The sequence below is a fragment of the Syngnathoides biaculeatus genome, chromosome 2 (genome assembly GCF_019802595.1).
Source record: "Syngnathoides biaculeatus isolate LvHL_M chromosome 2, ASM1980259v1, whole genome shotgun sequence".
In the NCBI taxonomy this organism is placed as follows: Eukaryota; Metazoa; Chordata; class Actinopteri; order Syngnathiformes; family Syngnathidae; genus Syngnathoides; species Syngnathoides biaculeatus.
In genome coordinates this window covers 28,267,937-28,281,349 of record NC_084641.1, presented here as the reverse complement: position 1 = coordinate 28,281,349, position 13,413 = coordinate 28,267,937, and the positions used below count along the sequence as shown (strand labels likewise).

Here is a 13,413-nt window from a genome sequence, read left to right as displayed (position 1 = left end):
TATTTCTGCTCCGCCACATTAGACAGGTCATTGCTGCCAACACAAATGCACGTTTACATAAGTTCAAAAGCAGTCTTGACTTTTCCAATATTTAGAAGAGCACACAGTATGAATTTTGAACGCAAGTCCATTTGGAAGCAATATTGCCTAGAAACGTTGGATATTTATGTGTTACAGTGCTTGAGGTGTGATGCTAACTTAGCATTCTGACCATATGGTTGTCATGTCCAGATCTCTTGCCCTCAGGACATCCTAAAGGCAGTCGCGAATCTACACCAGTATTGAAAAAGGAAACAATTTGACACAATGGCATAGATCAGTTCAGTTTACAACTCTATAGTTTGAAATTGACCTAGTTTTGGTTTCTACTGCGGGGCGTGTCGGAAGGACAGCAATGGTTGCTTCAGTTCAGTGTAATTTTTACATAGATAACCTGCATCAGGTCCACAGCTTTTATTAATTGTATGATACTAGATCCGACACTGAGATGCCAAACTGTCACAGCAAACCTGCATTCGGTATTAACCATTGCCCGCGCGTTTGACTGAAGACCAGTTCGAGATGTAGTCTACTCTGTCCTATCCTGCGACCTTAACTAGGATAAAGAATGTAGATGGACTGACGGATGGGTGCAGTGTAGAACGATCTATTATCACCCATGCTCAGTCTCTGTCAGCTCCAATTCCTCACACGTTGACTCGGTCGTCCTTTTGAAACCCCAGACTGTGTTCTTTTGGCTACTCGACTGCTCCACTTTTTACTCTTAAAGTGACATTCACGGCGTGTTTCAGTTGGGTTTATCCTTTTCGGGGTCATGTGGAAGCTGCGTCGCGAACGCGTGTGCACGGTGCAAACACACATGCGTGTCGTGCTGACACGTTTTCCCACGGAGCCAGAAGGTGAACAGATGATGTTTGCCCTGGTAGCATGACAGCATGCGAACATTAGAACCCAAAGCATTGGCGCTGCTCATTTCCTTGCTGTATTTTTTGATGTTTTGGATCAGTGTGAATAAGCTCGCACATATGTTGTCACCATATATGATGACATATTAGTGAATTGACATTTGTGCAGGCATCCGCCATGTTTAGGATATTCTGATCAATTCTGGAAGTCAAAATAATTGTGGTTGACGCCTCTGATAAAATCTTGCCAAAATCTTCTTTGAGATTTTTAGCGTTGAAAGAAAATGTTGCAATTAGTTGGGAACAGTATAGATTATGTATAACATAGATCATTTATTTTCTCTAAAACTTGTCCTCATTAGAATGAGTTGACCCCTGACTTTTCGGTAAGAGGCCTTGCGTCGTGCATGCTTGAGATGTGCCAGTCAATTTCAGGTCACGGACTGTATGACAGTCACCTGGATGACATTTTCCAAGTTGTACAATAACTTTCAAGTTTTTGGAATGTGGGAGTAAGCCCGAGTACCTGGAAGGGAAAAAAAAAACTGAAGCACAGAGAGAACGTGCAATCTCTAAATAGGAAGGCTAATAAAAAAAAAAAAAAGGTAGCCGGAATGGACCGATCATTTTTCACCACACAACGTGATTTTGACATATATGGCTTTTTGTAACTCCCGCCATGAAAATCCTCTCGAGGAATGTTATGGAGAAGAAACAAGGAGGTGACGTTATCAGCAGGAGCACACACAGGCGGCCTCGTGCGTTTATACCAGTTTTACCTGCGGGAAGGTAGCTCTTTGTTCCTTCGTGTTAGGCAAGCGAGCAACCAGCTCCAAGCGAGCTCCGGCGGCGGGCCACAAGCTCGCTCCGGCGGCGGGCCCTGAACGAGCTCCGGTGGCCGGCCGCGGTTGAGTACGCTACATACTGTCATACATGCTGTCGGGGAGTCTGTTGTTAGTTAGAAGTGATCCGCATATCATCTAAACACGGCTTGAAGCGATAGGGTAATATTGCCCTGGTCACTTCACTCGATTGTGAGATGTTCTCTTCTTCGAAAAGGGCTTCCGTGTCCCATAGCAGGTGCCACTTCGTGTTTTCAATGACGAATGTCCCAAAGTGAGGTCTGCCGACGATGTCGCCGGCAATATGGCTACCACTTGGATGTCGAATGAGACTTTGGCAACTTTGCGCATGGATGACGCGCTCTGTGCTCATATTTATTTTTTCGTATAGACAGTATAGAAGTGAATAATGTTGTATGTATTTTTCATTACAATATCTATTTTACAATGTATATAGGGATATCAGTTTGTTTCACCAAAGTGATGCAACAGTGAATTCTTGTCTAATTATAAAGACCTCAATTCTGCTCATGCCTTCCAAATTGGAGTCATGGTCACTTGTTAGCGATGAGCAAAGTCATTGGATCATCATTTATGATGGCTTCCATGTATGTTTCATTTCAATTTAGTTTACAACGCAGGCTACATTGCACAATTAGGCAGTCAGGCACGTCTCAACGGATATCATCTGGATCTTTAACGTTAATGACGGTGCCGAGATGGTGGCGCTTCAGCTTTTGTCGAGGAAAATCGATGCCTCCCGCAGATGTTTTACGTCACAGATGACTCGATCTAATGGACACATTACGTTTCGTCGTATCGGCAAAGTGGTCGGATGAGGTTTGAAGTGAAACACGGAGAGGATGCTTGATTATTTAATTCTAAACTAGTGGAGACGCTTGCGTTTTCTGGTGGGGGCATTTTTTGTTTTTATTGCAGTCAAGCCTAAAAACGCCCGTTCATGCCACGAGCGGAGTCTATTTTGTGTTTTCATCTTACTGATTCCATCGCCTTGAGTTCTGCATTAACATTATTTGTAATCTTTGGGTGTTGTCTTCTAGGATTGTTTAAGTACAAGATACACCCGTTACTTCATAATAACACCATCATATGACAATGACAAGATATAAATCCAGCATAACATGTAACTGTAACTATTCACCTTTGTTTCCCTTCAGCTCTCGCTGTCTCAGCTGACAGCTACTTCACGCTACCCACCCGTCAGCCACTCCAGCTCTGGGTTACCGTGGCAACAGTCGTTTCCTTCTCTTCTCCATCCTTCCCTAATGGCGCCGGCCCACCGGCCGTCACACGCGGCGAGATCTTCTTCCCTATGTGCTCACAGACGCGCAAAAAACAAACACGCTGAGGTAAATACGCATAAAAAAAAAGAGAGCACAGACCAACACTTTGAGCAAAACACACAGCATGCTACGTAATCATTTTCATCAAAGTATACACCGGCAGTCAGTCACTGAGTTCAAATATGCATCTTTACAGTGCTCCACTTGTACTAAATACACCTGCAAAACTAAACTTTAGCCCCAAACCATTTTTTGGTTATGGAAACACTAGAGATGCTGCGTGCAGCAGATTTCACCTTTTCATCTTTTTTTTTTCTCCTTCCCATCCGTTTTGGAGCTACATTTCTGTACCACCTCACGTCTGTTCAAGTTTTGAGTCTTTTTTTTTTTTTTTTTCCCCTGCAAATCGGGACACCGGATAACGTATCAAACAATGATAATGGAAACATACATGTTAACGTGGCTAACTCGGTGCAGCTGCCAACTTGGCTTTTTGGTCCTGAGGACTGTCAGCGCTGCAGCTCGGGGAACACAGAAATGAAAACATCAGCTCGACTGTTCCGTGCGTAATTACTGAATAATTTCTCCAAGTGAAGCAAGGCTAACCCGCTCCCCCCAATTGTCGGTACGCGCAACACCGTATCAGCAGTTTGCCTCTGAAAGCTGCCTTGTCTCTGCTTAATTGGACCGCGTTCACTTCCGGGCATTAGCCGTCGACACTCGGCGGACGCTACATTTGGCACACCTGCACGACCTAATGAGAATTTAATACACAAGTTGGATCAAAACGTGCACGTTACAAATGAAACAGTGATTCTTGCTTTTAATTTAACGTATTCATTAATATAGTAGACAATTTCCATCATTTCACTCTTCTTCTGTTCAGGCCCAGCCGTCTGACAGCACTGTTGCACACCTTGAGACGGAGCATCAACCAGTCAGGGATGGGACACGTCTAGCCAACCACGAAGAAGAGCAACTTCAGGAGCTCCCGTTCACGCCCGTCCACGAGCCCGTCATCACTGTGGGCATGACTGCACCAAGGTGTGTGATCGCTCACTACGATTGCGTTGAAATTATTTTGTTCTTTAACCCCCCAAAAATATTCAATAAGTGGAGATGTACTGGCAATTAGCGTCTTCAGAGTTAGTCCTTAAAAAAGCCATTTTTGAAAAATTGATTAAACACTGCAAAATCAGGAGGCTTTCCACTATCGGGATTTTAAGGCCCGATCACCAGACCAAAGTGAAGCAATGTTGTGGAGTTAAATCACCTGTTCATTTACTGTATATACTTGAGTACTTAATTGCTCATGAATATATACATTAAATATGTATCTTTGTTCATCTATTAGGTGGTGCGACTGCTTTTGAGCGCAGGTGTCAAACTCAAGGCCTGGGGCCCAGATGCGGCCCGCCACGTGATTTTATGGGGCTCGCACAGATAAAACATGGATATCAATCTACAGGATTTTTGTGATTTATTTGTAACAAAATTTCAAATTATCATATCGTAAATGATGAAATTGAGATATCGCAAGCATTTTTGTCTTACCAAACATGAACAATAGTTGAAAAACCAATTTCGCTTGATTTCTGATTCCAAAACTAGTTCATAAATTTCGCGTGTAAACATGATGGGGTGAAAGATTTTCATGGCTTCAAAGTCATAACGTCCCACCGAGGGAAATCCTAACTACAATGTGGCCCGTGACAAAAATGAGTTTGACGCCCCTGGGTAGGAGCGTCTTTCTCACAGGAATGGGGTTCAAATCCCGGCCCCACCTTCTGTGGAGTTTGCATGTTCTACTGACACTCCCGTTTCCTCCTATATCCCAAAAACGTGTATTCATTGGAGACTTTAAATTGCCCTTGAGGCTTTTTTTTTTTGATAGAAAAAAAAGAGTGTCTTGTCTCTATCAAGGTAAATAATAACCCATCATTCATCTTTTATATTCATTCTTATTGATCGATACTAAAATGTGTTGGGTTTGTAATCATAATCTGTGTGCAATGTGTGGTCACTTAACCCTTCGTCATACATACAGCCAACCAAATATTGCCTTTTTAAAAAAATGTTTCATGCATTTACTTTTACTCCTCTCTGTCCCTGACCACATTTTGTCAAGTCTCCTTATCAAAAGGGGCCGCCAGTCCGCCAGACCGCCAGTCAAAAGACAGATACAGATAGTGTCTGGCTTACATTGCTTTCTGTCAGGGCTACAGGCTGATAGAACAGCGGTGACTAAGCACCACCACATGCGCGTGCACACTTTTTGGCTGGCTGTGCTTTAAAAAAAGTACAAATGGAAGTAGGACATACACACCACATCAGTTTAGCATCTTTATTTATTGTATTACCAACAGACATGCTTATCTATCTATCTATCTATCTATCTATCTATCTATCTATCTATCTATCTATCTATCTATCTATCTATCTATCTATCTATATCTATCTATCTATCTATCTATCTATCATTGTCATTACATCCGTTTTCTACAAACAAATGTTTCCAGGTATTAAGCGAGATGCATCCGTAACGATGGATTTTTTAAAAAAAAAAAATATCCGTCCTTCCATTAATTTTCTTTGGTCGGGTCCCTGGGGCACCATCCTAAGAAGGGAAGCTTGGACCTCCCTTTCCCCATCCAGTTTGTCCAGCTCTTCCAAGGGAATCCCCAGCTGTTCCCAGGCGAACTAGGAGACACAGTCTCTCCTGTGTGTCCTGCATCATCTTTGGGGCCTGTTTTGGGTAGGATGTGCCTAGAACACCTCACCGGGGGGTAGGGGCATCCTAATCGATGCCCACGTCCAATCATCTGGCTCCTCTCAATGCGAAGGAGCAACAACTCGACTCTGAGCTTCCCATCCTTTCTCTTATGGAGAACCCTGAGATCCTGTAGAGAAAAGTCATTTTGGCCGCTTTTGGCCAAACTAACCCTTACCCCAACCATAAGTGAGTGTTGGAACATCGATCCACTAGCTTTGCTTTTTAAGTCAGTGCTGCCTTGAGTAAGACAGACCGGTACAGAGTTCGCATCCCGACAGCCTGCACCCATCTGCCTGTCGATCTCCCGCACCATTATTCCCTCACTCTCAAACAAGACCATGAGATCCTTGAACACCTCTACTTGGGACAGGATCTCTTTCTCACCCCTGAGAGGACAAGCCAACATTTTCTAACCATGGGTCATGGTTTCAGAGTTAGATGTGCTGATTTTCATCCTAACCGCTTCACGTTCTGCTGTGTTGAATATCATAGCTTGATAAAGCCATCGTAACCACATCATCTGCAAAAAGCAGAGATGCAATGCTGAGGTCACCAAACCAAAGCCCCTCAATGCCTTGGGTGCATCTAGAAATTCTGTCCATGAAGGGAATGAAATCATTTGTGACAAAGGACAGCCTTGGCAGAGGTTCAACCGACAGGGACCCAGCAGCCCTTACTAAAGGGTCCGGTACTCCATACTCCTGGAGCACCCTCAGTGTTAGCCACCACCCAGGGCAAGACACGGTTAAACACCTCGTCCAAGTCCGCAAAGAACATGTAGACTGGTAGGGCAAAGTTCCTGATAAGGCGATAGAGCTGGTCCAACATTCCACAGCCAGGAAAAAAACTACACTGGTTTTTCTGAATCTGAGAATAGATCTCTCGACAGACTGTCCTCTCCAGAACCCCTGAACAGACCTTAATAAGGAACTTGAGGAGTGTGATCATCCTAATGAGGCCCACCACCCTGGTCTACCCATCCAAGAGGGACTGTCCCTGATATCCACACGGTGTTGCAGAGTCGTTTCCACCAGGAGAAGCCCACATCTACTAGAGCTTTAAGAAACTCCAGGTGGATATTATCCACCCCCAGGGCTGTATGTTTTTAAGTACTTCAGTCACCTTAACAGGAGGATAGGAGAGATCCTTTTCCAAGTCCCCAGACTCTCCTTTCTCATAGTGTTGGTGCAATCGAAGTATTTGGCCCACCGTCTCACAATCTCCCCACTATGCATGGTGTTGGCGGTGCACTACACTCCCCTCATGAGACTCCAGATGGAAATTACATGTCTTCAAAGCCAGTCAGAAGTCATTCTCCATAACCTTAACCAAACTCTTCTAATGCCAGACATGTAGAAAGCCAACACAATCTTAGGGAGAACATGCGAACTTCATACAGGAAGGCTGGAGCCGAGAGTCCGACCCTGAAACAGACATGCTAGCCAGTCGGCGACTGTGCTGCTGCATAATCATTTTTATTTTCTTACCTTTCTTGATGAGTCAATCTAAGAAAGATTACATTATTCCCAAATATTGGAAGCACACATGCGAGTTCAGCTCCATCAGCAATAACTAAAAATGTAACTCTGCAAGTCTATTTTGCATTTTCTTGGCTATTTTGCTGTTTTACTGATGCTATGACGAAAAGTACCAGTGATGTCAAAGGGTTGAAATAGGAGGAGGTGGAGATGGACAAGTGACGCCGGTACATGTCTTTGCCCCAGCTGCTCTGTACAGTATTGTAGCAATGTACACGGCGAAGTGAAAATGAAAGGAATATTCCATTTGGTATTACTGACACATGACAATGAAGTGCCCAGTCAGCTTGGTCTTTCCCACACCACACAGTCGATTCTTCAGTATTCACATTTTGCTCGGGCTGCTGACTCCAGAACAAGTCATCAATATTAAAAACAATGGCTGCCAATAGTTGTTCTCTTTGGGGAAAAGTAGTGTGAAAATGAAAACAAATGTGTAGTCAGGTAGGATACTGGAACCGACTTTTTTTCAACCTTCCACCGACAATTAAGCCCTCACAGTCTTGTTCGCAAGAAATCTAACAAAATGGCGGCAACTCTAACAGGTAGTCGTTTGATATGTTAATATTAAGAAAGATCATTGCAATAATGCCTTTCTCCATCTTTTTTTTGCATGTATTTTACAAGAAGTGCACTTAACTATAGCTCTTCATGTAGTTGAACTTTCAAGTAGTGGATGTTTGTGTCGTATTCGTCAGTTTTGATCGGCCGTAGTTGTCAATGACACCATATCAAACCCTCTTTAATTTGTCTTAGTGTATAAGGTCATTTCATAACAGCTATAAGTCGCTGTGTTGCTAGCTACAGCGGGTATTGATTGTCTTACTAATTGGCAGTGTGTGTTCTGGTCAGTCGATATTATAGTCCTCTGGTGGACGGATTCCACAAATAGTTTTAAACAGTGTTATCCCCACGCTTACTCGGGTAATGATCACTGCAAAGTTAGCTTTTATATGAAACGTCATTATTCAATCCCGCTGAAAGACGGCAGCGTGCCAAAGGGGTACGCCGGAGCTCTAAGCAGAAAGGAGTACACCCTGAAAATAATGGGTACTCCGACACAGCTTTCTGAGCCCACACTGCGGATTTAGACGGGCGGCTCTTCAGTTCAGTGGACTGAAACATCGCTGCCTCCTCTTTCGGAAGTGTAAGGTTTTTAGTGTGAAATGAGTCATTTTGTATGACAAGAACAGTGACATTTACCACCTATAACATTTTGAATGAACTGAGTATAAATTGAGTTAGAATTGGGGGGAGGGGGCGAAGAATGCCTGGGTGGCAGATGTATGATGTTGAAGCCACATCAGAGAGGGAGAGAGACAGGGGGGAAAAAAGGATAACCCTGCCTCACTGTTGTCGCCATGATTAGTTTGATGAAGGCTTCGTTATTTTGCACCGTGGGGATCATCTGTTTGCCAACTGGGCACAGACAACATTTTTATGGTAAGCCCAAAACAGTCGCATTCATTGTTGTCATTGTCTGCTCACATTTTAGCTAGCCATCTGTGTGCCGTATTAGCTGTCACCCTATAAGTTATGAACGCCACTATGGCTGTAGCAAGACAGGTGGCGGCAATGATTAGCCATAACTGACAATTATGACAGGGAATCCTCAGGGTGCACTTCAGTGCCCTCTGCCCCCCCCCGCAAGTGGTCTCATGGTTCCCTAGGTTGATGGATGTTGGTGCCCACGTCGTTGTGTTTTTGGGGAAAATCGGAACCGAATTTAAAAATGTGGTTGATTTTTACTGAATGTAATCACTAAATGGAAATCAAACAGTGGTAATCTATCTGCAAAATGTCACATGAACAAAAGCAGAAAACTGGTGAATTGACTTAGTGTATATGCTGCACTAATAAGCATGACTACGGTTTGATATGATTTGTTAAATGGAAACTTGCTACAATTTTCTTTTTGTTATGTCTTTTGTCGACAGACAAAAGTTAAACACATGTGGAGTATATCATGTATTTATACATACTGGTATGTGATGTATGAACACCTAATGAACATTGAATAGATTCATCTTTCATGGCTCTCTATTGACATATTTTGTCCACCAAAAGTCATTGCAGAAGAGTTCGTACGGTTGCTTTGTCACGGCCCCATCACCATTTACCATAGAGGAAGTGCTTGGAAATGTTTTGCCGAATGTGGAAGTAGGTTGTGTATATATCGGCTTCATGAACAAATTATACCAAATCGAGATAGTCTTCAGGTCCCCTCCGTCACACCAGGGATATAGAAATATTACACAGATGGAGCTGTTTCCAACTACAATAAACTTTGTTCTAAAATAAAACACAGTAATTTCCCATGTATAATACACATATCTTTAAAAAAAAAAAATCAAAACTTGATAGTGTATAATACATGAGTACAACTCAAAATGTTGGGAATTTTTTTTTTTCTAAACACCTACCAGTACCTAGGGCTTGTGAAAAAGGTGTACCGTCCTCCATAATGTCACAATATCACAAATGTATATTTGATATAGTACATTTTTTCTGCTCACTTGAGAATCATGACATCTGCGTGGCCGCTGCCGTATCTGTGTACCATATCGTGTCATCATAAAACGTCATCAAAGGAAGACGTCATTTGGAAAAAGAATCGAAATTCAACCTGAAGGTCAGCCTGTGTCCGCAGTGCATTTCCGAAAACACACCGCGTGTCACATTTGTCGTCGCATCCGTTTCAGGGCATCAGATGTAGTTTCTTCACTAAATAGATTACATTTTTGTACCACCGCTCAATGGAGCACATCTCCCAAGTTCTAAAAATGCTGAGGAAAAAGCCAAGTTAATCTACTTTAGAGAAGAAAGTGATGACCGTTGCCTGCGGGAGTGAACTGTGAATGATCTCGACAGTTCGACATCAAGGTAATCTGAAATTATGGAGGAAATCCAAAGAAAAGATCCCGTCTGGTAAGAGTACTGGAGTATTTTTTTTCACAGTACTATGAAAATGTTAAAATTGACAAACCTGGGAGGTGTAATCTCTGTGAACGTCGGAAGGATCGGAAATATAACAACAATTTTCATCACGTTGAAAAGGATCTGAAAAATGAAAAAGATTTCAGTCCATAGCGAGATGAACATTTTTGACTGAAATGTTAGGACCATACCGATGTATGGATCAGAAACCCAGAGAACCACCAATGTGGCTCCTTTCTGACATTATCTTCTGACTGAGCAAAATTAACAGCAATGACCTGTGACAATGCACCAAAGAAAAAACCTGTGGCAATTCAGCTGATGAAGAGAAAGTGGAGCTCTTTTGTTCACTGTTCACAAAACTGCAATAACCAGACAAGCATTAACATGGAAACGAGGCAGAGGAAGCCCCGAAGGACTAAAAACCCGAGATGGGGGTGACAGGGACCCAACAGGAATAAATAGACCAACACATCGAAACATTTTATTAATGGTTCATGTTACGAAATGAATATATGGGCCTAAACAAAACCAAAAAAAAGTTATTCTTACCGTGTTATTGAGCATCACCTCAATTACCAATGATATGAGCGCATGAGTGGAAATGGTGAGAAAGTGACACGAAAAAATATTGATCAAAATGTCAGTGCATTTACTCACAGAAGAATATTTCTTTGAAAAAAAAAAAAACGAAAAATGCATAATGGGCACGGTAGGCATCTGGTTAAAGCGTTGGCCTCACAGTTCTGAGGACCGGGGTACAAATCCCAGCCCTGGCTGTGTGGAGTTTGCATGTTCTCCCCATCTCTGCGTGGGTTTTCTCCCGGCATGCTAGTGTCCTCCCACATCCCAAAAACATGCATTCATTGGAGATTCTAAATTGCCCCTAGGTGTGCTTGTGAGTGCGGATTGTTGTTTGTCTCTATGTGCCCTGTGATTGGGTAGCAACCAGTTTAGGGTGTACCCCGCCTCCTACCTTTTGACAGCTGGGATAGGCTCCAGCACTCCCCGCGACCCTCGTGAGGATAAGCGGTGAAGAAAATGAATGGAAAATGTGCATCATGTTCAATGATCTAAGCATGAAAAGCTGGAAATCAACAGCACGTCTTATACACGGGTAGAAGCGTTTGTCCTGATTTTTGGTGTGGATTTTGGGGCTGCGGATTATAACTGAGAGCCAATTATACACCAGAAGAAATTTCAAATGTAGTATTCCAGTGATGTGCTAGAAAAGTATGGCATTAAATTCCCATTTTGCTCTACACAGTTCCTACGTCTTAGTGAAGGCTTCTTTATACTTGCAGTGTGGCGACTGCCGTGACGTCACTGCGGCTTTCCTGCGTGTAGTTATACTCGAGCACAACTCAGGCGGTCAGTTTTTGAAAATGTACGGCAGTCCTCAGCGCGTTTTGGTCATTTCCGGTAGCCGTCTTTACTTCCCGTTCCATAACAAAAAAACAAAGCAACAACCATGGCGACCTTGGAAGAGTGTCTGCTTGAACAAATGGACCTCAATGACCAGATGATACGTTTACTTAATTATTCTGCAAAATCGATCGAGAAGCCCGGGAGGGAGGAACTGTAAGTACCTCATCACAGCATGTGACTATATCACGAAGGCTGCGCTCCACAACTTTCACTGCGCAACACCTTTTTTTGACGTATATGCGGCAGGCTACGCACAACCTACGCAAAGGTGCTGCGCAGGGCAATGCGTAGGTCAAGTGATGCAATGCGGGCGTTGTCGGCCGAGCGTCCGCGATACTATAAAGTGGCCTTAACTTGTCAGCTAGGGGATTCAAACAGCTCACGAGCAAAGTGTGGGTGACATCAGAGGAAATTTGGCATTGCAACATCATAGTGTTGAGGATAAGCGGCTGGAAATAAACGCAGATACCAACATACCCTGTGGTTATTCCTTAGCTCTGGATGCCTTATGTAAATGTGTACTCCTTTGTCTCCACTTAGCTGCAGCAGTCCATTTTTTTTTTTTTTTTCTGTCCTCAGTGTCCATCTCGAATAAAACGTGTTTCCATGTTCGCGTGTCTCGTCACGACTGATGTTTTCACTGAGGTCAGAGTTTGAAGAGGGGGAAAAAAAACGATCCACCCAAATGTAATCGAGTAGAGCTGAGCCGTGGAGGGGCAATGTGGTACCATGGATCATCTGACCGAAGCCAGTTTGACGTACAGTATACGTGCTTATGAATACAGTATTTGTAAGATCCTTTATAACATATACTGAAGGTTTTCCGTGACACAAAAACGTTTGTCACTAGCGCTAGTCTCATTGTCACGTCGAATCTTTCTGACTCTAACGTAATGCTTCACCTCCAGTTTGTCCACAGTCAGTTCCAGGAGCTCAATGGCCCACCTCTTCTCTGCCGGCTTCCCCGACATTGTGGACTCGAAAGGGCAGGTGGCAGACGTCTTGGACCCCACCGAGCCAGTCCCCTATGATCTGCACCGTGAAGAAATAGATCCTCTGCAAGAGAATCTTCTGGTCTTCCAGTTCCTGGCATTTACAAGGTAAATCGTGCACTCCCGTCCTTATTATTATTATTATTATTTATGACGGCAGCTTTTGCAGACGTGCTATTTTATTTGATTTTATTTTACACAGTTTAATCACAAAGAAATTGTTAAATACTTTGTCACATTTAACGCTGTGATCAGTATCACAGGATAATGTGAATGTGTAAAAGTTTTTCTGGATGAACCAACCAGAAGTGTCTTTAAAGGTCTAATGTCATCCCTAGAAACATTGTAAAATAGATATTGAAATGAAAAATACATATAAGATTTTTCACTTCAATGTCTACACAAAAAAATACACATGAGCGGAGAGCGCGTCATGCACGCACAAAGTTGCGGAAGTGTCATTCGACGACGTCCAGGTGGTCGCCATATTGGCTGCATTTACTTACTGTCCGTGACGTCACACCGGGACATTCGCCATTGAAAACACGCTGTGGACCCGACACTACGTGAGACGAACACACCCCTTTTGACACGGAAGCTCTTTTCAAGAAGAGAACATCGCACAACCGAATGAAGTTAACCGGGGCAATATTTAGATGACATGCAATCACGGCCAAACCACCTCCCGCCCTAT

At 43.2% G+C, this 13,413-nt stretch overlaps 1 protein-coding gene across 6 annotated transcripts in view; it reads left to right on the top strand.

Annotated features, from left to right (window-relative positions):
* nphp4 (nephronophthisis 4) overlaps positions 1-13,413 on the top strand; it is a 182,956-nt gene that overhangs the window by 98,614 nt on the left and 70,929 nt on the right. For all 6 annotated transcript variants that reach the window (XM_061845009.1, XM_061845041.1, XM_061845033.1 and 3 more), the window contains 3 exons: positions 2,926-3,117; positions 3,938-4,095; positions 12,636-12,827. In XM_061845009.1, the coding sequence (XP_061700993.1) occupies positions 2,926-3,117; positions 3,938-4,095; positions 12,636-12,827 (542 nt within the window). The remainder of the gene's footprint in view (positions 1-2,925; positions 3,118-3,937; positions 4,096-12,635; positions 12,828-13,413) is intronic.